At 47.4% G+C, this 25,638-nt stretch overlaps 2 protein-coding genes across 5 annotated transcripts in view; one reads left to right on the forward strand and one right to left on the reverse strand.

Moving 5' to 3' along the window:
- The first annotated feature begins 1,740 nt into the window (after positions 1–1,740).
- RMC1 (regulator of MON1-CCZ1) lies at positions 1,741–23,409 on the forward strand. 3 transcript variants are annotated; one of them, XM_022586831.3, is made up of 20 exons: positions 1,821–2,157; positions 2,855–2,931; positions 5,627–5,711; positions 6,583–6,639; positions 7,768–7,854; positions 11,507–11,647; positions 11,953–12,056; positions 13,658–13,747; positions 13,840–13,945; positions 14,654–14,765; positions 17,976–18,020; positions 18,274–18,327; positions 18,962–19,090; positions 19,565–19,671; positions 21,124–21,243; positions 21,556–21,633; positions 21,934–22,038; positions 22,126–22,194; positions 22,286–22,511; positions 23,239–23,409. In XM_022586831.3, the coding sequence occupies exons 1-20, from the start codon at positions 2,056–2,058 to the stop codon at positions 23,316–23,318; spliced, it is 1,974 nt and encodes a 657-aa protein (XP_022442539.1). In that variant the 5' UTR covers positions 1,821–2,055; the 3' UTR covers positions 23,319–23,409. The 3 variants fall into 3 exon arrangements, with proteins under 3 accessions (XP_022442540.1, XP_022442539.1, XP_089751121.1); XM_089894995.1 differs by lacking the exon at positions 1,821–2,157 and adding an exon at positions 2,618–2,787; XM_022586832.2 differs by lacking the exon at positions 13,658–13,747 and having other exon boundaries at positions 1,741–2,157.
- A 47-nt stretch (positions 23,410–23,456) lies between these two features.
- Positions 23,457–25,638, reverse strand: part of NPC1 (NPC intracellular cholesterol transporter 1) — a 47,118-nt gene continuing 44,936 nt past the window's right edge. For both annotated transcript variants that reach the window (XM_089894993.1, XM_022586828.2), the window contains 3 exons: positions 25,489–25,602; positions 24,514–24,676; positions 23,457–23,909 (listed from right to left, as the gene is read on the reverse strand). In XM_089894993.1, coding sequence (XP_089751119.1) covers positions 23,827–23,909; positions 24,514–24,676; positions 25,489–25,602 — 360 coding nt within the window. In that variant the 3' untranslated portion in view covers positions 23,457–23,826. The remainder of the gene's footprint in view (positions 23,910–24,513; positions 24,677–25,488; positions 25,603–25,638) is intronic.

The raw sequence follows: 25,638 nt of genomic DNA on the forward strand, positions 1-25,638 counted from the left end.
TCAGTTCTGGGTCCAAATAAGACCCCTGTTCTTGAATAACTCATGAATATTCCTCCCACTCTTTCCAATTCCCTCTGTTTTACCTCAACCCTTCTATATTTTTGGTGTCTCTGCCCAAATTGGGTTGAGAAGTTGATTTGCAAACTAGGTTCCTGCTTCTCCATTCTCTGGCCATTGAATAAAGCTGCTGCTGCTCCAGTCTCAGCATCGGTTTCACTGTTGGCTACGCGAATCTTAGAGAAAGAACCTCCTCTGTGGTCAAGGGGTCTCACCCAGGCTAGGACCCCAGAGTGGGTCTGGTCAACCAATTCGGTAACAGTGCTGTTAACTGGGATAGGGGACCCTTGGAGAACACCCTGGTGGGGGTTGATCAGGAGTTTTATTTTAGAGATGTTGATTTCCAGGTGCTTTGAGACATCCAAGGGGAGATAAGGAAGTAGGCTACTGATGTAAGGGCTGAGAGACTGATACAAATGACACAGCCCCTACTCTCATGGATCTCACAGTACAACAGGAACAGATTAGAATCAAATAATTACAAAAATAAATATCAACAAAGTTTCAAGAGAGCGAGGGAGTGATTAAGAGGCACTGAATGCTTCTGGGAAATAACATACAATGACCGAAAAATCTTCACAAACATAGTGACATGGAGGTCTCTGGGGACCCTGAGGAGCGGTGTTTTGTTCAAATTGATGGGGCAGCATCTGAAAAACTCAGGAAATATGCATGAGATACTATTATCTGGGTACTTCAGAGAGGAGCTTCAGTAGGGGATATGGGGGAGGGGGTCTCTCCCAGGAAGGCTCAGTAGGGTCCTGCTCTGGAACATTTTCAGTGCTCTCTCTAGCCGACTTCCCAGCGCCTTTGTCAAAGCGGACAGCACCCGCTTCCTGAAACAGTCTCCACACGCATCTCCAGAAACAACCCTCTCCCTGGTTTTCTGTCTACTTCTCTGGCAGGCTCTGCTTGTCCTCCTTTGCTGATTCCTGGTCCTGGCCTCTAAAGGTTGGTTGTGTGTGTGTTTTCCTTTATGTCCCTGTCTCAGGTGATCCCACCCAATTCCACTGCTTCAAATATTCCAATAACTCCCAATTTCTATCTCCAGTTTTGTCACTCTTCTGATGAGCTTCAGACCTATATATCCATCTGTCTAGCTGTCATTTCTCTTTGGATTCACATGTTGAAAACCCAACTCCTGATCTTTCCCACTTCCCTGCCAAACTTCTCAAGCCTCTGTATCCTGGAGAATGGTGCCAAAATCCATCTGGTTGTCGAGAATGGACACCTAGGGCGTCATCCGTGATCCACCCTTCTTCCCTCCCATCTCGCTCTTCTATCTCTTGAATGAGGAGCTACCCCCACCTACCCCCGCCCTCCCCCTCAACTATCAAAGCCATCAAAAGAGGCTTTCAGACCTGCAAGCTAAACTAGGTTTCCCTGTTGCAAGCTCACAGCAACCAGGTGCTGACCACAGTACTGTTCTCCCTTACTAAGCTCCCTCAGAGGCAGGCTCAAGAAGCCCTCCCAAGAGAAAGGATGTGCTTTCCCTAGACCCGGGGGCAGCGTTGCCCCACGCGAGTACGTGGCCCTGAGCAAGCCTCCCGGAACGGAGTGGGAGCCAGGCCCGGAACGGAGTGGGAGCCAGGCCCGGAACGTGTCAGCGAAGGTGCGGCTGGGATCCAGGGCGCCGACGCCCTCCCTCGGCACCCGACAGGCTTCCGGGTCACCCCTCGGCCCTCCGCCCTCGGCCCTCCGCCCGGTGGGCCGCACTGGGACCCCGCCCTCCCGGAAAGGGGAGGACCCCCTAACGGAGAGCGGGCCTTGGTCTCGGCCGGTGGGGGATGCCCCCCTCCCGTGGCCAGGGGGCCGGCGCCGCGAGTCACGTGCCGGAGTGCTGGGGGCGTGGCACCAGGAAGCGGCCTCGGAGCCCGCGAGATGCCGCCGCCGCCGCCGCCGCCGCCGCACTGCCGGACTCCCAGCGTCGGGTGCCGCTAGCTCAGCTCCACGCTGGCGGCCGCCCCCGGGCCCACCGCCGCCGCTGCGGCGCCCGCCATGGGCGAGGAGGACTACTATCTGGAGCTGTGCGAGCGGCCGGTGCACTTCGAGAAGGCGAACCCGGTCAACTGCGTCTTCTTCGATGAGGCCAACAAGCAGGTGCGGGCAGGCCCGCGCCCTACTCCCCCGCGCGGCCCGGCGCGCCCTGCCCGCCGCCCCCGGTGCCCCCAGGTGTCCCGCGCGCTAGGTCCGGGAGCCCGGGGACCAGGCCTGGGGCCTCTCCTGCCGTGCGGGCGCGGGATCCGCGCCAGTCCCTTCCTGTGGGACCAGGCTCCGCCGCGGCCGGGGCTTTCCCCCCCACGAAGTGACAGCGGGGTGGACCCCAGCCCCCGCGCCGACCCTGCGCCCCTCGGCCGGTGTGGTCAGCTGGTAGCACTCCGGTGTTTCCTCGGCTCCTTTTGTTGTCTGTATTTGTCATTAGTTTCCCTTGCATTCAAAGATTTAGACATTGAGATTTTCATTATTCTCGGAATTTTGTAAAGGGGCGGGGTGCGGGGGGCAGCGGGGAGGAGGAGCAGGGTGTGCGCAAGTGCCGCGGCGTCGCCTTTGCCGAAACGGATTAAAACTTGGAGCCTCGCTCGGCGGGCTTCTCTCGGAATGGGAGACGTTTTTGGTCTCTACTCTCTTTTTTCTGAAGATTCGTGTGGACACCAAGCCTCTGCAGTTTGCTATGCGCCACGTTAGTTTAGTTGAACCAAGGGTAGGGTGTAGCAGAAATCATCGTTGCAGGTTGGTATATGTGTCTAAAGCCTTTAAAAGTTCAGGCCGTTAAAACGTTGCTGCTTTTCCCTCTCAGGTTTTTGCTGTTCGATCCGGTGGAGCTACTGGAGTGGTAGTTAAAGGCCCAGATGACAGGAATCCCATCTCATTTAGGTAATGATTGTATTGACGTTTTCAGAATATTTCAGCATGTAAACAAAATGGTGTTTTTCTGTTGTCGTTCAGAAGATTGTTTTAAATTTTGTCCTTGTCTCCGCTAAGAGGGCTGAAGTGGGGGGGCATATCCCAGTCTGTAGGAAAAGGGAGCTGTGCAGCCTTGGTGGCACATCTCAGTACCTCATGCAGAGTGAACGTGTGGAGGCCTTCCCTGTTGTTTTGGGATCCAGATACTCCAGCGCAGGGCACCTACTTCCTGACACTTGAAATTAGCCGGTTGGGTGCGTTGATGTGCCTATTTCCGGTTTCTTGAGGGGGGGCCTTCATTTCCTCTTTGGGCCCAGGGTCTTTAAAGAGCGTTTGGGAGGTGGAGAAGATTCCTAGGTCAGTGTTTCCCATCTAATAAAGTGCATTAAAATCTCAGCTTCCGCTATACTTAAGGGGAATGAATAGCAGCCTCTTTTACTTTCAGAGATATCTCAGTTTGGATGATAAACTATCTGGTCACCTTAACTCTTGATTACAGAAGGGGAAAGTACAGTGTAGGCCCTCATTTTACATTTTACAATTGGCTTGTGTAAATAGGAAACAGTTTTTGAAACAGAAAATGAATCAGCCTCTTTTTCTTCGATCATCATTTGTTTGGAAAACACTGATTGCAGCCCCTGTGCTGGGCATCAGGTGTGGGAAGGCTTTGCGTTAGCTTGGCTCCCTTCTAGAAAAGTCATACATTTAGAGTGGGAGGCAGGTGAGTGGACTCATACAGTTTACTGTGGTAGGTGCTGTAGTAGTGCTCTGTTCAGAATGTGGCTATAGAGAAGAGATGGACATTTGTCTTGGGATGGGCTGGGGAAGACCACTGCCCAGGCGGGAGAAGGCCTCAGAGTGGAGCGAGGCTTGAAAGAGAAGATTCTAGGTAGAGAAGAGAAGAGGCTTCCGGATGGAGGGAACAAGAAGGCATGCAGGCACCGTGTTGGGGGGACTCCGAGTCTGTGTGACTGAAAATGAGGTTTCATGCAGGGAAGGGTGGGTGGTGGTGTGACCTCTGGCAGCAGTCGGCTATATTCTGCTGTGGATTTCGGGCTTTATCTTGTTCCTGAAGGTAAAGGTGGGGCATGGCATGATGAGATCAACGTTTGGAAAGAACGCACTGTTGCAGCATTGAAGCTTGATTATTGGGAGCCTGTCAGTCTGGGATCCCATTAAGAGACAATTGCTATAATCTGAGCAGGCAGGGAAGACCGGCCTGAAGGCACTGTAGACCAGCAAACAATAGGCACTCAAGGGTTGCTTAAGAAGGTCTGGGGTAAGACTTGGTGGTCTCTTGGGTGTGGAAAGTGAGGGTGAGGCCATGATGATCCAGATTAAGGGGCTCAGGAAGGCTTGTGGGGGGAGATACTGAACTTAACCCTCTTTTAAAAAAACATCTTATTTACTTTTAGTAGCTTTATTGTCTAATTATCATTAATTGCATATATTTGACATATGCAATTGATGAGTTTCGACACGTGTATCCATGAAACCATCACCAGTCAGGACAGTGAACATCCCCTTTCCTCTGAGAGTTTCCTCTGTGGTCCATTTCTTGACTTCCCATGTAATATCCGATTGAGGCAGTTGTGAGACTCGAGGTGGAGCCCACCTGGCGGTGCAGCCCTTGGGTACTGGGTGGCAAAGAGTAGACTCCTTTCAAAAGCACTGCTGTACGTCAATCAAAAATAAGTAAGTAGGGCTTCCCTGGTGGCGCAGTGGTTGAGAGTCCGCCTGCCCTTGCAGGGGACATGGGTTCGTGCCCCGGTCCGGGAAGATCCCACATGCCGCGGAGCGGCTGGGCCCGTGAGCCATGGCGGCTGAGCCTGCGCGTCTGGAGCCTGTGCTCCACAATGGGAGAGGCCACAGCAGTGAGAGGCCCGCGTACCGCAAAAAAAATAAATAAATAAAATAAGTATGTAAATAAATATTTCACAGCTGCCAGCATCTCAAAGAAAAAATAAAGTGCTGCTGTGAGGGCGATGGAGAGGGAAGGCGGCAGTGTGTGGAGAAAGTTACTGCATGGGTCTGGACTTAGTTACGCCTAAAGGGAGGCTCAGGTGAAAGTGCAGTGTTCTCAACCCCTCAGTCGCTGTTACCTGCAATTCTGTCGATTTCTCCCGCCACCCGTTGCCAGTTGGACTTTGTTCTTTGAAAAGCAGTCCTACTGATAGCTTCAGAAACATAGTTTTAACTTTAAACTAAGATATGCTGCTTCCTGAATTTTTTTTTTTTTGTGGCTGCACTGGGTCTTCCTTACCGCATGTGGGCTTTCTCTATTTGCGGCGAGCGGGGGCTACTCTTCGTTATGGTGCGTGAGCTTCTCATTGCGGTGGCTTCTCTTGTTGTGGAGCACGGGCTCTAGGCGAATGGGCTTCAGTAGTTGTGGCTTGTGGGCTCTAGAGCACTGGCTCGGTAGCTGTGGCGCACGGGCTCAGTAGCTGTGGCGGCACGGGCTTGGTTGCTCGGCGGCATGTGGGATCTTCCTGGACCAGGGCTCAAACCCATGTCCCCTGCATTGGCAGGCGGATTCTCAACCACTGCACCACCAGGGAAGTCCCTTCCTGAATATTTAACTTGCCTTTTTTCTTCTCACAAAATGTTAGATGCTAGAATGCAGTTTTGAAGTGTAACTCATAACCTGCTCTTTCTTCTTTTAAAGAATGGAGGACAAAGGAGAAGTGAAGTGCATTAAGTTTTCCTTAGAAAATAAGATATTGGCTGTTCAGAGGACCTCAAAGACCGTGGTAAGACATATCTTTAAATACAGTATGAAGAAAAGGGCATTAGAAGTACGTTTGGAAGAGAATGAATTGCAAAATTCCAGTGTTAAAGGAACCATTTATTATTTTAATAATAATAAGCTGGAAGCTTATACTACAGCTACATGGAAGCTGTAGTTATGCTGCATTGTATTTGAGCCTTTGGATTCTTGAAGGTGAGAAAGACATTTAAATGGGTGAATACTTATGGCCTTAGTTTTTTTTTACTTAATATTTTTTTTAAAGTAAGTTGGAACCTCAGGTGTCTTTCGTATTGATTGACAGCCAGCACCATAGGTTATGCGAAGCATATCTTTGGTGACTTTGTGAGTTAAGCTTACCAGAGTAACTCCATTTATTCAGTTCTCTCATCTTTGAATGCTCAACCTAATAGGAGCAGATATTCAAAGCTGGAGCAGCCTGTCAGCATTTTAGTCTTCATAAATCTTCACCATCGCCATTCGTGAAGTAGAGGAAAAGCTGTCGGGAAGGAGGCAGAATCCTGTTTCCTTCTGTCAAGTATTAATTACCAAAATTTTTGGAAAGCCCCTAGTAAAATACAGCAACCCATTTCTCTGAAATCAACCATTTGAGGAATGAATTCTCAAAATCAGTTTCTAAACCCTAACAGTATTTGGATTAACTCGTTTAAAAAAACTGAATTGTCGGCCTGCTGCTATTAAGGGGGCAGATTGTCCAAATCAGTCTTTTTATTTTTCCTGTCTTTGGGTTTTGTCAGTTTTTTTTTCTGATCACTTTTTAAATTTGTCTTTTTCTCTTGTCTCATTGTATACCAAAGTAGGTCGGCAGCATGCTGCCCAATCCACATTTCTCCTCGTGTGTTTTTGTTTTCCAGGATTTTTCTAATTTTACCCCGGATAGTCCTCCGCTGGAGTACACTCAGGAGTGCAAGGTATGGGCCTGATCCTTTCCCAGCTGGTGAGCATTAACTCCGGGGGTAGAGGCGCAGGGTAGCGTGGTAATTTAGAGCACGAACTTGGAAGCAGGTTGTGCTTGAATGCTGGGATCTGCCTCACGTTGGCTCTGACTTTGGACACTTCTTAAAGTTTTTAAAGCCTGTTTCTTCGTCTGTAAGATGGAGCTGGAAGAATTAAATGGATGCAGGATGCTGAACACCGAGCCATGTCAGCACTTGGTAGCTGTTGTCTTCCTGTTGCCCCTGCCCTTCTCTGCTAGGCGGCGATAGCAGCCTCTTTGGAGGTTTTTGGAAAAGGAGTTCTTTTTCTCTTTTTCCTGACGATGTTTTCTTTTCTCGACTTGTGCTCTTCGTGTCCTTCCCCTTCCCTCCTCCCTCCCTTCTTTCCCTCGGTGGAGATTCTAATCCATTTTAATTAGATTTGCCGGCTATGATGAACTAGGCTAGTGGGGGCTCAGCTCAGCGGGCATCGCGGCACCTGGGAAACCCGCAGAAGCTGCAGGTGGGTAGGGTATAGCTTTTTCATTTTTGTGACGGTTTTGCTGATTGGGGATCCAGGTGGGTCCCTCAGCAAGGAGGGGCCCATCTGCAAACGCCTGAGCCCCTGGCAGAGCTCCGGGTGCTCTGTGTGCAGCAGAGCCCTGGCCCTGGCCCAGCTGCCCTTCGGCTCCCACTGCTGCTGTTCACCACGTGACTTGGGACGGGGCTCAAGGCCTCCAACCCCATTTGGGGCAAGAGCCACAGAGAACCTTTAGGCCTTTATACTTTTATAACACCAGCTTTTATGATGTGTTTGACTCAGAGTGTCAGCTGTCCTTTGATTCCTAAAGTAGAGGTTGGTATCGGTGAGTGTGGGGCAGTTGCCTTTCTCTCTGTCCTGTTGACGAGAAGGACTTCAGATTCAGGTGCCTCAGTGAGGCGTTACAGGTGAAAATCTGGGAGCGGTGTATTTAAAAGAAAGTTTGATTTGTTCATAAGTAATCAAATCTTGGTAACTTTTATTAAAGAGCAATACAAACAACAAGGTATTTTAAGCTTTTGAAGAGAATTATACATACATTTTTTTTCTTTTAATTAAAAAGAATCTTTTACAATTCTTTTCAGACCAAGAATGCCAACATACTAGGATTCTGCTGGACCAGTTCTACTGAAATTGTCTTCATCACAGATCAAGGAATCGAATTTTACCAGGTACTGTATTACTTACATGTGCTAGAGAAAGGTCTGTGATCGTGTTTTGGCCGCCTTTTGAATTCAGCACTAGATAGATATTTTGAGATTCCAGAGCTTTAGTCTTCCGTTTGGGTTTTTATTCTTTTTTTCTAATTACAAGTAATACATGTTTTTTGTAAAACATTCAAACGTTACCAAGATATATGGAAGGTAAAAGTCCCCCATAGTCCCTAGAAGTAACCATTATGAACCATTTGATGCATGTTCCTCCATTTCATTCCTACAAAGGTAGCAACATTTGTTTATTTTACAGAAATGGTTATGTTGTATATAAACTTGTGGCTTTATTTATTTATTTATTTTTGGCATAGCTGTTGTTAGACGTCTTTCCATATTTGTTCTGTTGTGTGGACCTGCTACAGTTTAACCAGTTCCTGTTGAACTTCATGCTTGTTTTCACTTTTTAGTGATTACAAACAATTCTACAGTGATTTCAAGCAGTGAACGGGTTTGTAACCATTGTTTTATATTCTTAGGTGAGGCAATTGTTGGAAGGGAAATTACAGCCTAGGTACAAACATCTAGAAAGCTGAAAAGATATCACTGAATTTCTTCTAGAAGTTGCTTTCTCACTAGCAATGTAGGAATCTCCATTTTCCAAACCTTTAGCAGAATTGGATGTTATAAGTCTGTAGACATTTGCCAGTCTGAGAAGTGGAAAGCCATTTTAATTTGTATGTTTCATTACGAGGGAGGTAAGCACCTTTTGTGTATTGTACATTTGTGTTTCCTCTTGAACTGCCTCTTCCTCTTAAAAAGAATTTTTTTAATTGTGATAAGAAGCACATAAGGTGAAATTTACCGTCGTAACCATTTTTAAGTGTACAATTCATTAGTGTTAAATATATTCACATTGTAGTGAAACATATCTCTAGAACTTTCATCATGTAAAACTGAAACTCTGTACCTATTAAACAACTCCCCCATTTCCCCTTTCCCAGCCCGTAGTAACCACTGTTTTTCCCCTGTTTCTATGAATTTGTCTGCTTTAAGGACCCCTCTACCTCATATAAGTGGAATCATACAATGTTTGTTTTTTTCTGGCTGTCTTATCTCACTTAGCATAATGCCCTCAAGGTTTGTCCATGTTATAGCATGTGTCAGAATTTTCTTCCTTTTTAAGGCTGAATAATATTCCATTGTTATACACACACCACATTTTGTTTATCCATTCTTCCACTGATGGACACTTGGATTGCTTCCATTTTTTTGGCTATTGTGAATAACGCTGCTAGAAACACGAGTGTGTAAGTCTCTCTTTGAGACCCTGCTTTCAATTCTTTTGAGTATATACCCCTAAAATGGGATTGTTGGATCCCATGGTAATTCTGTTGTTAATTTTTGAGGGGTTACCGTACTGTTTCCATACTGTTTCCAATGGCAGGTATGCCATTTTACATCCCCACCAACAGAGCACAGGGTTCCAGTTTCTACACATCACCACCAACACTAGTTGTTTTCTGTTTTATTGATAGCAGTCATCCTGCTGGTTGTGAGACGGTATCTCATTGTGGTTTTGGTTTGCATCTCTCTGATTAGTGATGTTGAACAACTTTTCATGACTTGTTGGCCATTTGCATGTGCTCTGGACAATGTCTATTCAAGTGCTTTGTTATTTGGGTTATTTCTTTTTGTTGTTGAGTTGTAGGAGTTCTTCATATATTCTGGATATTAACCCTTTATCAGATAGATGATTTGCAAATGTTTTCTCCCATTCCGTAGGTTGCCTTTTCACTCTACTGATTTTACTTTGCACCTTCCTCTTTATCTTCTAGTATGTTCTAGCTGCCTGACCTATTGGGAAAGCTTCTGAGATCTCGCTAAGTGGAGCCAATGTGGAGAGTGTTAACTTTGTTGCCCTAACGAAAGCAGTGTCATTTAGAATGTACTAATGGAGGAGATATACCTGTGTAACAGTGTGCAAAGTGAATGTTGTGGTGCTTTGCCGTAGGGCTGTAATCAGAACCTTAGCTGACCAGCAGAAGGAAAGAAAAACTACACGAATCCCATACGTACAGAAATAGAATTTTGTACCTATGATAGCAAGGAAATGACCGCTTGCTTTACAGAAGGGTTCCCTCGGGCAATCATGTAAAAGTTTGGCTTTCTGTTCTCAGTAGTAGAAAAGCGTCCATTCAGGTCATCTAGATGGTTTTCAGATCTTCAAGAAATAAGTTAGAAAGAAAGAGGACTCTATCACATCTTTATTTTATTGTACCTGGATTATCGAGAAACCCACGCCCCCAACCCTGACTTCCAGGTCTGTTCTGCAGGGCAGTGTTCTGGGAGCATTAACATCTTGGGGCTGTATTCAGCATTCCTTAATGTATCAGGAGATTGAGAGTATATTTGAAATGTGCCTTGATTATAAAATACTAGGTTTGCATGCGGAGTCTCATGAACACGTCTGTTAGAAGAAGGGAGCCCCTCCCAGCCTCAAACTGAGACTGCAGGCTGGGTGGCTGGCGCCTGGTTCGGTGCGGGGCACGGGTTTGTTTTGACCGTTTCCGTGACAGTGAGGATGCTGCTCCTCCCTGCCCTTCGGTGGACGGTGCCTGGGAATGAGGAGGCTCAGCCCTGCCCTGCAGTGAAGTGGGCTGCCTAGGCCGTCACTGGGGAGGCAGGTCCCCTCGCCTCTCCGAGCCTTATTTTCTCCCCTCAAATTGGCCTAATGATGCCCAGCTCTCAGCGTTGTGGAGAGAGTAAACGAGCTAAGATTTGGAAGCGCTAAGCACAGGGCTGGATAAATGGTAGCTGTGATAAATAAAAATGATTATTTTTTTCTGTTTAACCTACTGGGTTTTTTCTTCTGCTTTTTATTATTTTCTTCATTTACTGTGTCAGTCTTCAGACTTTTTTTTTTTTTTTAATTTATGGCTGCGTTGGGTCTTCATTGCTGCGCGTGGGCTTTCTCTATTTGCGGTGAGCAAGGGCCACTCTGCATTGCTGTGCGCTGGTTTCTCATTGCAGTGGCCTCTCCTGCTGCAGAGCACCGGCTCTAGGCACACGGGCTTCAGTAGTTATGGCATGTGGGCTCAGTAGTTGTGGCTCGTGGGCTGTAGAGCGCAGGCTCGGTAGTTGCAGTGCATGGACTTAGCTGCTCCGTGGCATGTGGGATCTTCCCTGACCAGAGCTCGAACCTGTGTCCCCTGCATTGGCAGGCAGACTCCCAACCACTGTGCCACCAGGGAAGTCCCAGTCTTCAGACACTTTGCTGTTGTGTGTTTGTTTTTGGCCAAGCCACGTGGCATGCAGGATCTTAGTTCCCCAACCAAAGATTGAACCCGTGTCCCCTGTAGTGGAGGCGTGGAATTCTAACCTCTGAACCACCAGGGAATTCCCCATTTGCTGTTTTTATTTATTTTTTTTTGCGGTACGCGGGCCTCTTACTGTTGTGGCCTCTCCCGTTGCGGAGCACAGGCTCCGGACGCGCAGGCTCAGTGGCCATGGCTCACGGGCCCAGCCGCTCCGCGGCATGTGGGATCTTCCCGGACCGGGGCACGAACCTGTGTCCCCTGCATCGGCAGGCAGACTCTCAACCACTGCGCCACCAGGGAAGCCCCATTTGCTGTTTTTAAATGAAGGCTCTGTTTCTTGAACTTTGCATCAGGTATTACCAGAGAAACGGAATCTGAAACTCCTGAAGAGCCAGAACATCAATGTGAACTGGTACATGTACTGTCCCGAGAGTGCTGTGATTCTGCTGTCCACCACGGTGCTTGGAAATGTGCTGCAGCCCTTCTATTTCCGGGTAAGAGTCAGCTTCCCTTTAAAAAAATTTCCCCTCCTACCTTGTTCCTCTAACATCCTAACTGATCCAGTAACTTCAAAGGGGCACGTTCCTCCAACAAGAGCCTTGCCACTTCCGACCACTAGAGGGCACCCCGTACCATCCCATCACCGCCAAGAATGAGTCCTTGGGACAGGACCCTGGGACCCTGGAAAGGATGGAAAGACATAGTGCGTGTATATCCTCAATGATTTGATGTGGGGAGTGCTAAAACATCAGAGGGGGTTTAATAAGCTTTTCTTAAAACTTTTTTCTTCCCCAAACAGGCTGGCACTATGTCAAAGCTGCCCAAGTTTGAGATCGAATTACCAGCTGCACCTAAGTCAACTAAACTGAGCCTCTCAGAGAGAGACATTGCCATGGCGACGATGTATGTCTGTTCTTTGAGAGAATTCCTTCTCGTAATTGCTTTCAGGGATATCATGATAGAAGAAGCATGTTGTAAGAGCTCCAGGGCTGCTTGTGCTCCAGTAGCCTTGGAACACAGGATAAGGACTCCGCCTTCCCTGCTTTGTACCCAGATCTTAGGAATGTAGAAAGCCCGTCATCTTCATGACATTCTTTTTTGATTTTATTAACTTTGTGATCTTAGGGAATTTTTCACCATTCTAGTCTGATAAAATGAGAACATTGAACCAATTTATTTCTTAGGTTTCTTAGTTTTAGAAATTTCTTTTCAGTCAGTGAGTCAGAACTTATCACACATTATTTTTTAGCTAAAATATATCATACTTGTTCTAAAAAAAACATAGTTTACATTTTTGATCTAACAAATGTAGACCTGAATTACTTATGTAGGAAGGTATATTTTCATTTGGAAATGCAGATATCTCAAATTTTAAAACTTTATTATGAAAGTTTCAAACACACAAGAATAGAAGCTGATACAAAGAATCTCCTATATACCCATATTCAACAAATATAAACAGTTTGCTCCTAAATTACTTCTGATTCTTCTATGGCCTAAAACAGTGGTTTCCAAACAGTAAAATTTTTTAGCATTTAGAATGCTTTTTTTTTTTCTTAAGAAATCTGCGGCATCCTGGTTTAGAAAAAGATAAAATGAGAACAGTCCTTGCAAAGGGGGAGACCCTTCCCCCAGTCTTCTCCTTGTCCCTGAGGCAGCCCCAGCAAAGTGTGAACTCCTGGAATAAAAGTGTACATGCAGGAACTGGTCATGGCAACATTTATCAGATGAGGCTTAAAAGTCAAGAGTGATAATATTTTCCTGTGATTAAGGAATGTACTCATTATATAAAACTGGGAAATTACAGAAAGTTAAAAAGAAAATGGACTTAGCATATTACTCAAGGGCAGCTGTTTGACAACATGTATTTCGTTCCAGTAGTTTTGGACATTCTGCATAAGTCATTCTGCAGAAGTTTGTGTTTTTCTTTTGAAATACTGTGATCAAGCTATATTTAGTTTAGTTTTTTTTTTTTTATTTTATTTTTGACTGCGTTGGGTCTTTTTGCTGCGTGTGGGCTTTCTCTAGTTGCGGTGTGCAGGCTTCTCACTGCAGCGGCTTCTCTTGTTGCGGAGCACAGGCTCTAGGTGCACAGGCTTCAGTAGTTGTGTCTCGTGGGCTCAGTAGTTGTGGCTCGTGGGCTGTAGAGCACAGGCTCAGTAGTTGTGGCACACAGGCTTAGTTGCTCCACAGCATGTGGGATCTTCCCGGACCAGGGCTCAAACCCGTGTCCCCTGAACTGGCAGGCAGATTCTTAACCACTGCACCACCAGGGAAGCCCAAGCTATATTTAGTTTTGCATCCCCCCTTTTCACTTAACTTTATAATAGGCTTTTTTTTTTTAAGCTAACTGCACTGTTTTTGTAAATATTTCTGTTGGCTGCGAAATACCCCATTAAGTAAATATCTCTTAATTTACTTAACTATGGCCTTATAACTCTGCAGTTAGAATGGAGGGACGTCAAACAGCCAGCATGACTTACGTCTCTTTGTTCTGTGATTAGATACGGGCAGCTATATGTTCTCTTCCTGAGGCATCATTCTCGGACCTCCAATAGTACTGGAGCGGAGGTAGTCCTGTATCACCTACCACGGTATATTTAATGCTTTCTTCCCTCTTCTCCGATTGTAAAATATGAACTAAAGCTTGTCGATCTATTTTTTTGACCTTTCTGTTGTCCTACAGAGAAGGCGCCTGTAAAAAGATGCACATACTGAAGTTAAACCGGACAGGGAAGTTCGCCCTGAACGTGGTGGACAACCTGGTGGTCGTTCATCATCAGGACACAGAGGTACGAGTGTTGGGGGGTGTCCTGCTTGAAAGAGCTGTGAAAATGGACAAAATATTCTGAAAGAGACTAGAAAGTGCTTTTTATGCTCAAAGTTTTGATCTTCCAGGTGGAAATGGGTTTGGATTTCTAGATGGTTTAGGAAAACCCTACCAGTTGATTAACATAATTAAAAACTGTTTCACAAAGTAACACATGTGAGGAGATTGGACTTTGGAACAATTATTTGGTCGAATCATCTAAGCTGGGGATTCCCTGCCGAGCCAGTGTGTTGTGTGAGCACATGAGCCCTGTACTTCCTCTGTGAGTGTAGATGATGGTGGTTTTGAGGCTCTGTGGCCACAGAGAAAGAACTAGAATGATCCTGCTGCTTCTACCCCATCAGCTGGGTGTCTGGTGGGAGACAAGCCACTTCCCTCCTTGCCTCCTGGAGGCTGGTGACACCCGTGTCGATAACTAATAAAGATGGAGCTCTTCAGAGGCAGCATGTCATAGATTCCAGGAATACTTCTGAGAGCTGATAGACATGTACAAGAGAGCTGGGATGTTCCAGCAGGTTCCTCCTCAAATAAGAACCAGCGTGCAAGGGTGGAACGCAGACACGGGGCTCCTCCAGCTGATCCCAAACAGCAGGTGTGAGGTCACGAGAGGAACGGGTGGAACCGTGGTTTGTCTGGGCTGATATCACAGTCTTGTCTTTCTCCCCCTCAGACATCAGTGATATTTGATATCAAGCTGAGGGGGGAGTTCGATGGCACCATTACCCTCCATCACCCGGTGCTTCCAGCTCGATCCATTCAGCCCTATCAGATCCCTGTGGCAGGTAAAAGGGAATCTCCGTGTGTGCATGGATGGGGGAGCAGATAAAGGGCTTCCCAGATCTGTTTGCTTTTGCAAGGGGTGATTCTATTTTTTGTTTTGTTTTTTAAATGATACTCCTGCTGATTCTTTAAGCTAAAATTGTGTTCTTGTGAAAGTGTGTTTTTATTTTTTGGTTCTGTGGGATCTTAGTTCCCTGACCAGGGATCAAACCTGCGTCCCCTGCAGTGGAGGTGCAGAGTCTTAACCGCTGGACCGCCAGGGAAGTCTTGTGAAAAGCGTTTTGTAAGAGAGAAGAATCTTCCTTTGAAGAAAATAGAATGATTCTCTTCTCTGAGCTTTAAAATGGAGAGTTGTGATTACCCATTGAAGCCCAAAGATTTTTTTAATGTTGAATAAGACCTTGACATTTCTGTTGGTCTGTGCTCTGTAGCCCTGAGGTTAAATTTGGCTGCTTATGGCTGTTATTTTAACCTGGGATCGCTTTTCCTTATCTTTCGCACATTCTGCGTCATAATTATAATAAATAACTGCGTTTTCCCTTGACTGATGGTCACAGTAAGTACTTAGGCTGTGGTTCTGAGGTTATTCTGAACCACTCCTCCAACCTGAAGAGGTGGCAGTAGGAAGTCAGAGAAGAGAGAGGGTCAGGATTTCAGAAAAAGGAAAAGAAACCATTTGGTTCCTTTTGCTTTTTCCCAATGTAATTGATTTTAAGGTAGAACTCAAATCATATTCTCTTCAAGGAGATTGGAGTCTAGAGTAAGCTAGTTGAAGTTTCAGTGTGTAAACCATAGTCAGATGGTACACATTTGGAACTCTGGGAGGAGTGTTTTCTTAAAAGGAATCCCCGTCAGATAGCTTTGGTGTGTCAGCCTCGCCTGCTGGCAGAATATCCTGGTACCTGTCACAGGGAAGAATCAGATCAGGCCCTGGCTGATGGTTTAGCAAGAGCACTTGCCAGATCAGCCAGAAGCTGAGCAGAGTGTGAGAATAAGCTACAGTGGAACCTTGAACAGTGGGGTTCATCCACATGTAATTTATGGTCCGCCCTCCATAGCCGAGGTTCTGCATACAAGGATTCAACCAACCACAGTGGGTTTTACTGTTGAAAAATATTTCTGGGCTTCCCAGGTGGCACAGTGGTTGAGAATCCACTTGCCAATGCAGGGGACACGGGTTTGAGCCCTGGTCTGGGAAGATCCCACATACCGCGGAGCAACTAAGCCCGTGCGCAGTAACTACTGAGCCTGCGCTCTAGAGCCCGCGAGCCACAACTGCCGGAGCCCACATGCCATAACTGCTGAAGCCCGTGCGCCTAGAGCCCGTGCTCCAAAACAAGAGAAGCCACTGCAATGAGAAGCCTGTGCACTGCAACGAAGACCCAACACAGCCAAAAATAAATAAATTTTTAAAAAAAGAAAAAAAATATCCCTGTATAAGTGGATACATGCGGTTCTAACCCGCCTTGTTTGAGGGTCAGCTGTAGTTCGCACATTTGATTAGGTCTCTTGGCCCTCTGTTCTTTCCAGCTTCTTCCTTTTCCCAGGGTAGTGATGTTTAGAAGAGTAGATTGTGTCAAATGGTTGGCTTGTATCTGCTGCTCACTCAGCATGAAGGTAACTGCTGGTGAATTGGGGCAGAAACAACTATAAACGTTTCAGCCCTTCAGCTCTGTTCCAGTTGTTTAGGACCAGTAAGAAGGTAGTCAGGTTCTGATTGGCTGTTTATATAAAGCAAAGGCCAGGTGTGGCTAAAACAAGAGCCCAGGGATTAATAAGAATTCAAGAGTCCGTGAATCTCTGGGCTTCTAGAGTGGGTTGGCAAAGCGTTTTTTGTGGTTAATGACTTTTTGTTTTTCCTGCTAGACTCCAAGCCCCTCACAGGTTTGTAGCATCTTTGTATCTTGCCCATCTGAGCTGTCGCAGGTGTGCTGTCACAGGTGCGCTGTCGCAGGTCAGGAAGAGCTTGTTGGACTATTTTGAAAGACGAGACCAGCAACTTGGGGAAGAGCCAGCCTCCCTCGTTTCCCCTTCTGGTTTTGGTCTGTTCAACCAGTGGCTCTCGAGTAGGCTACATGTTAGGATCACCTGGTGGGCTTTCAAAACCAAAGCATTAAGTCAACGTGATGGGTAGCCAATCAAGGCCCACGTGTAGGACCCTCACTCGTAGGTTCCAAGTGCAAGTGCTCTTTGCCTCAGCTTGTCTGGTCTGGCCCTGTCCTACGGGGGGTCTGTGCAAAGGCCCTGTCCTCTACGGGGGGTCTGTGCAAAGGCCCTGTCCTACGGGGGGTCTGTGCAAAGGCCCTGTCCTCCTGGGGGGTCTGTGCAAAGGCCCTGTCCTCTACGGGGGGTCTGTGCAAAGGCCCTGTCCTCCTGGGGGGTCTGTGCAAAGGCCCTGTCCTCCTGGGGGGTCTGTGCAAAGGCCCTGTCCTCCTGGGGGGTCTGTGCAAAGGCCCTGTCCTCTACGGGGGGTCTGTGCAAAGGCCCTGTCCTCTACGGGGGGTCTGTGCAAAGGCCCTGTCCTCTACGGGGGGGGTCTGTGCAAAGGCCCTGTCCTCTACTGGGGGGTCTGTGCAAAATTACCACCTTTTCCAACCTGCCGACTGAAACCTATTTTCCGATTGTACCTGGGTAATTGGAACAGAACTAGGAATAGTCATGTTCAGTTTGCAGGCCGTATTTATCAAGGTTACTGCGGGCTTCCCCCCCAGACATACACACTCGAGCAATGTCACTGGTAGTTGTGAGTCCCTGTCACGTGAGGGTTTTATGGGGGGGGGTCTGCTTCCCAGGTGAGATCTCTGCCTGGACCTACACTGCGCAGTGGAGAATTGAGCTCATTATTTAGATAATTAAGCCACAAAACACTTTGTTTGAAATAATCTCAGTGAATTATCCGAGTATTTGATTCTGAATCACTCAGGTGAATTTCTCAGTTCTTTAATGTGCACGTGTGTAAAAAAGAAAACGCTGTGAATTGAACCTTGACCTGCTTTCTCCTTGGCGAGACATCTTCATGGATGGTTCTCGACTTCCCCCTTCCTCCTTATAGGCGTTATCAGTGGGACACGACAGTTCACTTCGGTATCTAACTACAGTCGAATGAACATTTACTGAAGGAAGTATTAAGTGTTACCTTTACGTCCCAGTATTGGCAGCACTTTCTGGCCGCGTCACCAGCCCTCACACACACGCGTCTCCTCTCTTTGTAGGTCCTGCTCCCGTGACCAGCCAGTCCCCCATCCCGTGTAAACTCTGTATCCTTTCCGAAGGCCTTGGCTGGGAACAACAGGGGAGCTGTCACCTCTCCTTACACTGGGGTCTGAGGGTGGTCCGAGCCCCCCGGTCAGGCGTGAATAATGTTGTGGGAAGCGCCTGTGGGGTTTCCTTCCCATCAAGGGCCGGGCACCTAGGGCGGCCTCAGCAAACAGGGTGGGAGGATGCTAATGGGAGCTGGGTTTGCCTTTTGTCTTCATCTCTCCCTGGTTTAGAATTTCCTATAATATGTAGACTCTTCATCCTGGATTGTCTTTCAACCCGACATCATCATCAGTGCGAGCCAAGGTGGGTCGGGGTGGGGGTCACGCTGTTAGAAAGCTGTGCTTGCTGACAGTCTCCCGTCCGTCTTGAGGGGTGCCAGCCCTGGGAGGGTTGAGAAAGGGGTGACTCAGATCATTTCCAGTGAAGCCTTTGGTTCTTCTCTCCTGGAGCCCCAGTTGAGAAGGGCTCTGCCCGCCTGCCCAGCAGTGTGGGTGTCAGGAGGTTCAGGGCTGGTGGATGGCTGAGTTACGGAGCTCCTTTGGGAGCCTCAGGAATTGCCTTTTGACCAATGAGCCAGAGCAGGAGAAACCGGAGCCCAGGACCAAAGTTCGTGCCCTGCAGACACCCGTTCTCCCTTCAAGGTCAAAGGGGGTTGGTCAGGTGCGGGGAGGGGTCGCCTGTCTGTATGCAGTAGACACTCCACGGGTGCACGTGGAGGGTCACTCTGTGAGGAGTCAGCCGACACGCAGAGGTGCTTTGGCTGCCAGTCCCACTGTTGGCAGACGTGTCCTGAACGTCGCAGCCTGTGCTTTGGCGTGAGAAGCAGCCACTGGCTGTGCTTTGCAGCACTTCCCCCCATGAATGTTGAGGGGAACCAGCTTTGGGGCTTTTGTTTTGGTTTGCGTCCCACTATTAAATTTGCTGCCTCTCAATCCAGGTTACCTCTGGAACCTCCAAGTGAAACTTCAGCCCATAGTAAACCTCTTGCCAGATAAAGGCAGGCTCATGGACTTCCTCCTCCAGAGAAGGGAATGCAAGACCGTCGTCCTGTCGGTGTGCTCACAGAGTAAGTGGGGTCCTCACCCTGCGGTCTGATTCCTGACACTGCCTGCGCCGCCCACTGGGAGACGGGCCACATTTTTATCTTGTCTGCAGCCGGTAGGCTCAGTGACAAGTGGATTATTTAACCCCCTGGAAAGGCTGCTCAGTATAAAAATGACTTGTCTCTACAAGACATTTCCTGGGCAAAGACTAAACTAAACATGGGCACACGTGAGGGTAGAGGCTGCCTTCCCCAGCTTGAAAACAAACCTGTTTCAGAATCCAAGTCACTCACGACATTTATACCTACTTTGAGACGCCCTCCGTAGCTACGTTAGTAACCGGCAAGGGCTGGCGAGTGCCCTTGTGCCCCGGTCTCTACGCCGTTTCTCCGAATGCCCTGGTGGCCCCCGGAAATGAGTCATTTCTCTCACAGTGTGTTTAAGTTCTAAAGTTCACACAAGGTTGGCCGACCTGTGTGAACCCTGACTCCTTCCAGTGTTGACAGAGTCAGACAGAGCAACGCTGCCTGTGATAGCCACTGTTTTTGATAAACTCAACCAGGAGTATAAGAAGTACCTGGACGCTGAGCAGAGTTACACACTGGTAAGTTGTATGTATGTGACGAGGGCCTCCTCCCTGCCCCACCCCGGGTATATTGTCTGTGTAATTATGACACAAGATTCTGACAGAATGACACCAGTGAGGTTTGCTGTGTGCCAGAGGGCAAGGTGGCCGGCCGTAGGGGGAACGTAAATCCAGAGTCCCTGTGTCCCATGAGCTAGAGGCTGAACATCACTTAATGTCTCCACCTTCTTTTTTGTTTTTTAAAAATTATTATTTTTTCTTTTGGCTGTGTTGGGTCTTTGTTGCTGCGTGTGGGCCCTCTCTAGTTGCAGCAAGCAGGGGCTACTCTTCATTGCGGTGTGCGGGCTTCTCATTGCGGTGGCTTCTCTTGTTGTGGAGCACGGGCTCTAGAGCGCAGGCTCAGTAGCTACGGCCCAGAGCATGGGCTTAGCTGCTCCGCGGCATGTGGGATCTTCCCGGGCCAGGGATCGAACCTGTGTCCCCTTCTTTGGCAGGCAGATTCTTAACCACTGCACCACCAGGGAAGCCCTCTTTTGTTGTTTTTAATCTATGTTTGATCTTACACGTAGCTAGCTCCTTGGTCTGCCTTTATTTTATGGATAAAAAAAGCAGTCTCAGTTTGGTTATTTTATATGTCTTTCTGCCAATCCAGAGCCTAGACTCAGTAAATCAGAAATATAATCATTTTGCTGCTTGTTCTTCCTTTCCTTTGAGGATGTAATAGCTATAAAAAATAAGACGTGTCCTGGCACTCAGTCAGCATCCCCTTAGGACTGTGATGGCTCAGCGTTAGCACTGTGCTTTTCCTATAGTGGGCTCAAGTGTTTGTTGTGAAGGGCTGGAAAAAATTAACATGGCTTATCGGGGTCTGCTGTACTGTTATTGTATCTTCTGAAGCTAGAAATAAGTTCAGGAGAAGTGGAGTGAATGATTCCACTTCAAGAATCTGATTAGTCCAAAGGCTAAAAATGGAAGTGGTTTTAAACAATAACAGAAACCCCAGAACGCCCGTGCCCTTCAGCTACTCAGGGACAACCCAAACGCTGGGTGGTCTGTGATTAATAAAATTAGGGAGTTATTTTAAGAGGTTAAAAAAAAAGTCTCCCTGGCGGTCCAGTGGTTAAGACTCTGTGCTTCCACTGCAGGGGGCCCAGGTTCGATCCCTGGTATGGGAACTAGGATCCCTGCATGCGGCGCGGTGCAGCCAAAAATTAAAAAAAAAAAAAAAGTCTCGATAAAACTGTGACTTAGGCTTTTTAGTTCCATCCGTGAACACTGGTGTATTTCCTGACCTCCTAAACTCCTCCCCGGCCAGCACAGGAAAGAGTTTTGTCCGAGTAGTGAAGTGAGTGGCATCCTCTGCTCGCGTCTTAGGCTCCCAGCATCTAGGGGTTCAGTCTTTTTGGATTAACTGCGAACACGCCATGTCCCGGAAGACGACCGAGGTCCCGTCTGTGATGTATTGTGCAGGCACTGGAAGCGGGGCAGAGCCGGAGCGGCCCATTCCTCAGGAGGCCGGCGCGCACCCAGGCCGTGGTCGACCAGTCTGACATGTACACCCACGTGCTGTCGGCGTTTGCGGAGAAGAAGGTAGGGGAGGCTCGCCGCCCCTTCTGGACTGAAGGTTCCCAAAACAAAGATCTCATTTGAAGGGGACTGAGGAAAACGAGTAGAACTCAGAATGTGATTAGAGTAACTGGGTTATCTTGGGTGAGGACTGAATGCTCATGGTTTGGCTTCTAATACACAGGCCTAAAGATGATCCCCGACCCGGGAGGTTCTGGAGGGGTTTGTGCAAAAGCAGCCAAGTAGAACCCTGGAAGCAGGGGGGCGGATAAACAAGGAGCTGTTACACGGAGCCTCCTCTGCCGCTCTGGTTCTAAACACTTTTCCCCTCTGTAGGAGATGCCTCAGAAATTCATGATAGCCGTGCTCATGGAATACATCCGCTCTCTGAACCAGTTTCAGATCACAGTACAGGTACCTTCAAGCCAGCATCTGTGGTCCCACGTTAGAGGGGCAGGGGATTGTTAAAGTAAAAGCACTGTCAGTGCCTTAACGGAGATGACTCTCTGTACGCCACAAGAGTCTGCACACCTGCCTCAGACTCAGTGACCCTCCTCACGTGACCCCACGTTCTCAGGTGGAATGATCAGTTTCAGGCCAGGTTGGGTTCTTTCACCCGTCACTTAGAGCAGCCGTGGTCCTCGGCATACTGAGCCTCTAGTCTGTCGTAGTTGAGCGACGTGGACACCATCTCTCCTTCTGTCTCTGTCTCAGCATTATTTGCACGAGCTTGTCATCAAGACGCTCGTCCAGCACAACCTATTCTACACGCTGCACCAGTTCCTGCAGTACCATGTCCTCAGCGACTCGAAGCCTTTGGTTAAGTACCACCCAATTTTTACTTTTGTGACTTAAAATTTGACCTTTCAACATACGGCAAATCTAATCTGAAAATGGGTCTTCCAGGCTTGTCTGCTGCTCTCCCTGGAAAGTTTTTACCCTCCCGCTCATCAGCTGTCTCTGGATATGTTGAAGGTAACTCTGATACAGCAGAGTTTTAAACCCCACAGAAGCGTGTTCGTGTTACTTGCACTGACCCGGATTTCTCTTTCTCCCTTACTTCTAGCGACTTTCCACAGCAAATGATGAAATAGTAGAAGTTCTCCTTTCCAAACACCAAGTGTTAGCTGCCTTAAGGTTTATTCGGGGCATTGGTGGCCATGACAACATCTCTGCACGAAAATTTTTAGATGCTGCAAAGCAGACTGAAGACCACATGCTTTTCTACACTATATTCCGGTTTTTTGAACAGCGAAACCAGCGTTTGCGAGGGAACCCTAGTTTCACACCAGGTGAGAATATAGCTGCAGGGAAAAGACCTGGGGCGACCACAGACTCGGACAGTAGCAGGAGAGCACTGGCAGCTGCGGGGGTGAGAAGCCTTTTGGTTTGGAGAACTCTCGGGTTAGTTTTTAAAAAACAAAATTTTGTACCAGCCCGCATAATCCTTAGCCTGTTGTAGTGAGAGTGGATTCAAGGTGCTGACGGAACTGGAGTTCTGCTCTGGAACTGCAGTGGGGTGTCGGGGTGGAAGGTAGGGTAGCCTGGGCCCAGCTCCGTCTGACATCTGGGCCTGGAATGGCCCTTTCTGAAGAATTAGGAACAAGACAGGAAATGGCTGCGGAGGGTGTAAATGGCCTGGGGCTTGTTGTTTTAGTTTTAGGCAGAAAGCATTGGTTAATCACTCTTATCTCCAAAGTTATGAAATCTAAAGCACTCTCTTCCTTAGGATGGGGAGGAACCTGTAACTCTTTCAGGGCTCCCAGCATTCACTGATCACCCTGCTTCTCCCCCGTCTCTCAGGGCAGAGGGCAGTTTGCTGGGGGCTGTAAAGGTTCTGTAATGGCACAAGCTGGGTAAACAGAAAGGACAACTCAAGAGCTTAGGAAAACAAAGTATTTTATGAAAGAAAAATAAGTTAAAACCCAGTATCCATATCTAGGAGCTGCAAAGTGTTCATTCTCGTTTTCCTCCTTTCGTGCCTTGTCTAACGGATTAAATCTTTATTTTCCTTTACAGGAGAACACTGTGAAGAACACGTTGCTTTTTTCAAACAGGTTTTTGGAGACCAAGCTCTAATGAGGCCTACGACGTTCTGAGGTCACTTGCTAGTTTTTCTTTTTATATATATATAAAATGTGTACAAAGTTAATTTAATTTATTGCGTTAATAAAGCTCTTTAAACTACAAGATGTTGTAATAAAGTATATCTACGACATCCTCAAATGTTACTAAAAATATGGTATAGAACTTGTGTGATGGCTTACTCCTACAAAAGGAGAAACATTGCATTGATTGGCCTTTAGAAAGTGTCAGTGAGCAGAGAGCAGCCTTCCTAGCTGTCCCTTCTGCCTGCCCGAGAACAACGCTTCGTTCCTGGAGAACCAGAAGGCGCTCCAGCGTCTTGGGGCTACCTCCAGGCTCAGCAATACTGCTTCAAGGCAGAGTCTGCATTCCTGAGTTTACAAGCGCTATGGCCGAAGCTGCTGCTGTTAATAGCCTGACATCTGCTCGCACTCAGGGTTCAACCGAGCCTTGACAATGCAGCTGCTGTCCAGTGGTAAACCGACTACCTGACCTGCAGAGTCTCTGAAGCCCGTGAGAGGGCTAGAAATTGAGGAGCCGCTCTCGCTCTGTACCTCTGTATCGCTCTTGAGCTGCCAAACTTCTGGCTTTATTTATCGGTGGTCCTGTGAGGGATAAAAAGAATGAACTTTGGGATCATTTCTTTAGGAGAAAAGGAGATAGTTTCTACTGTAACACAACTTCCTATCCCCCAGAGATTAAGGGGGACAAAAACCCCTCATTTTCTTAATCACAAAGCTGTATATCAAGCAAATTAGTACTGTTCTTTCAGCCACAGGTCATTTACAGAAGCTGAAGTGACCACAGAGGCAAAAAGATCCTAAGGAGAACGCCAAAATTAGAGGTGAACAGCAGAGGCAGTGTTCCGCTAGAACAGCGAACGGAAATGAAAGCTGTTCCAGGGCACCGCTGGGCTGTGGCTGGACTCGTGTCCTTCACCTCAGCAGGGAGGAGCCCTGGGCTGCTGACGCACAAACTCGCTTCCAATCTGACGACGCGAGGCCTCCAGTCTTCTAATGAAGTAGTATGGACGAACATGAAGCCCCAGGATTGGAGTTCTTCTCTTAGAAGTTTTTTAACTCAGTGTTATTTATCAAATGACCATCAGTATAAGTACATTCAAATACTTCAAAAGAATGTTTCAAGGTATCCTTTTCCTTTAGTATCATGCTTCCTCCATCCCACTAGGTTAAAAATAAAAACTCTTACCTATGTAACTGAGCAAGACAGGGAGGAATATTAATCCATGAGTGGCTCCCAGTAAGACCATAGCGAAATACATCCTGAAGTAAAATCTCTGGAAAATTTGAGATTTGGCGAAGGCCAAAACCATAATGCCTCCAAATTTCGTTACTGTGATTCCGCTGAATACCTAAGAGAAGAGAGATGGGGTTAGAAGCAACTTTTATCAACCTACCGTAACTGAACACTTCCTCATAGAGGGATTTCTTAAAAGCCAAGGTCCAAAGTAATGGGGGACCGAACCCCAGCTTTCAGATTTACTGTTAAGTAGCATTAGGCTCTGCCTAAATTGTTTTATTTGCTACTTATGAATCTGAGAGGGAAAAAAGGTGTAATAAGGGTAAAAGCTGTGTATTCTGCACAGACCCCATGGCAGCCCTGCAAGTCCATCAGTGCCATTTTTCCAACGGCATTATTTTTCAATTAAGGTATGTACTATTTTTTTAGGCAATGCTATTTATTACACACTTTTTGTTGTTACTCTGTAACAGTGTTGTCTGGTGGTAAGGTAACTGGCTCATAGTTCAGCCCTGTATCCTGGTTTAGCCTGAGAAGATTCTCCAAATGTGAACCACAAACTGCACACTGGGCTCCAAGCATGGCAGCTCCCCTGCTTTTCAGCACACATGGCTGGCCTGGGTTTTAAACGGCTCTTAAATCAAACTTCTCTGTTTTACTGCTTCAGCCATACTGTCGTCTGCAAAGGAGTCTCCAGCAGTAACAGTTCTAAAGAATTTCAGGGTGGAGCTCTATGCAAGATACAGCTATTTCATGAATTGCCTGAAAACCCATAATCCTTAGGAGCTGCTGCTAAGTAAAAGATACAAATTCTGCTTTCCCTACTGAATCTTAAAGTTCCTTCTCCTGAGAAACACTCAGTCACCAAGCTGGGTACTTCACGGTGAGGTATCTGCCCGAGTCATCTGCTCGGGCTGTACTTACAGAGCTGCCCATGTGGGAGAGCGCCTCTTCTGCCCGTTCCATGCGGCTTCCCTTCGTGCTCACCGTGAACGCTCTCGTGATATGGCTGCAGAACTCCACGGAGATGCCACAGCTCTGAAATAAAGTGCTTCCTTTACAACTGCCCTTCTC

Source organism: Delphinapterus leucas, chromosome 14 (assembly GCF_059928025.1).
Source record: "Delphinapterus leucas isolate spDelLeu-1000000601 "Yukka" chromosome 14, BTC_Dleu_Yukka2, whole genome shotgun sequence".
Taxonomy (NCBI): Eukaryota; Metazoa; Chordata; class Mammalia; order Artiodactyla; family Monodontidae; genus Delphinapterus; species Delphinapterus leucas.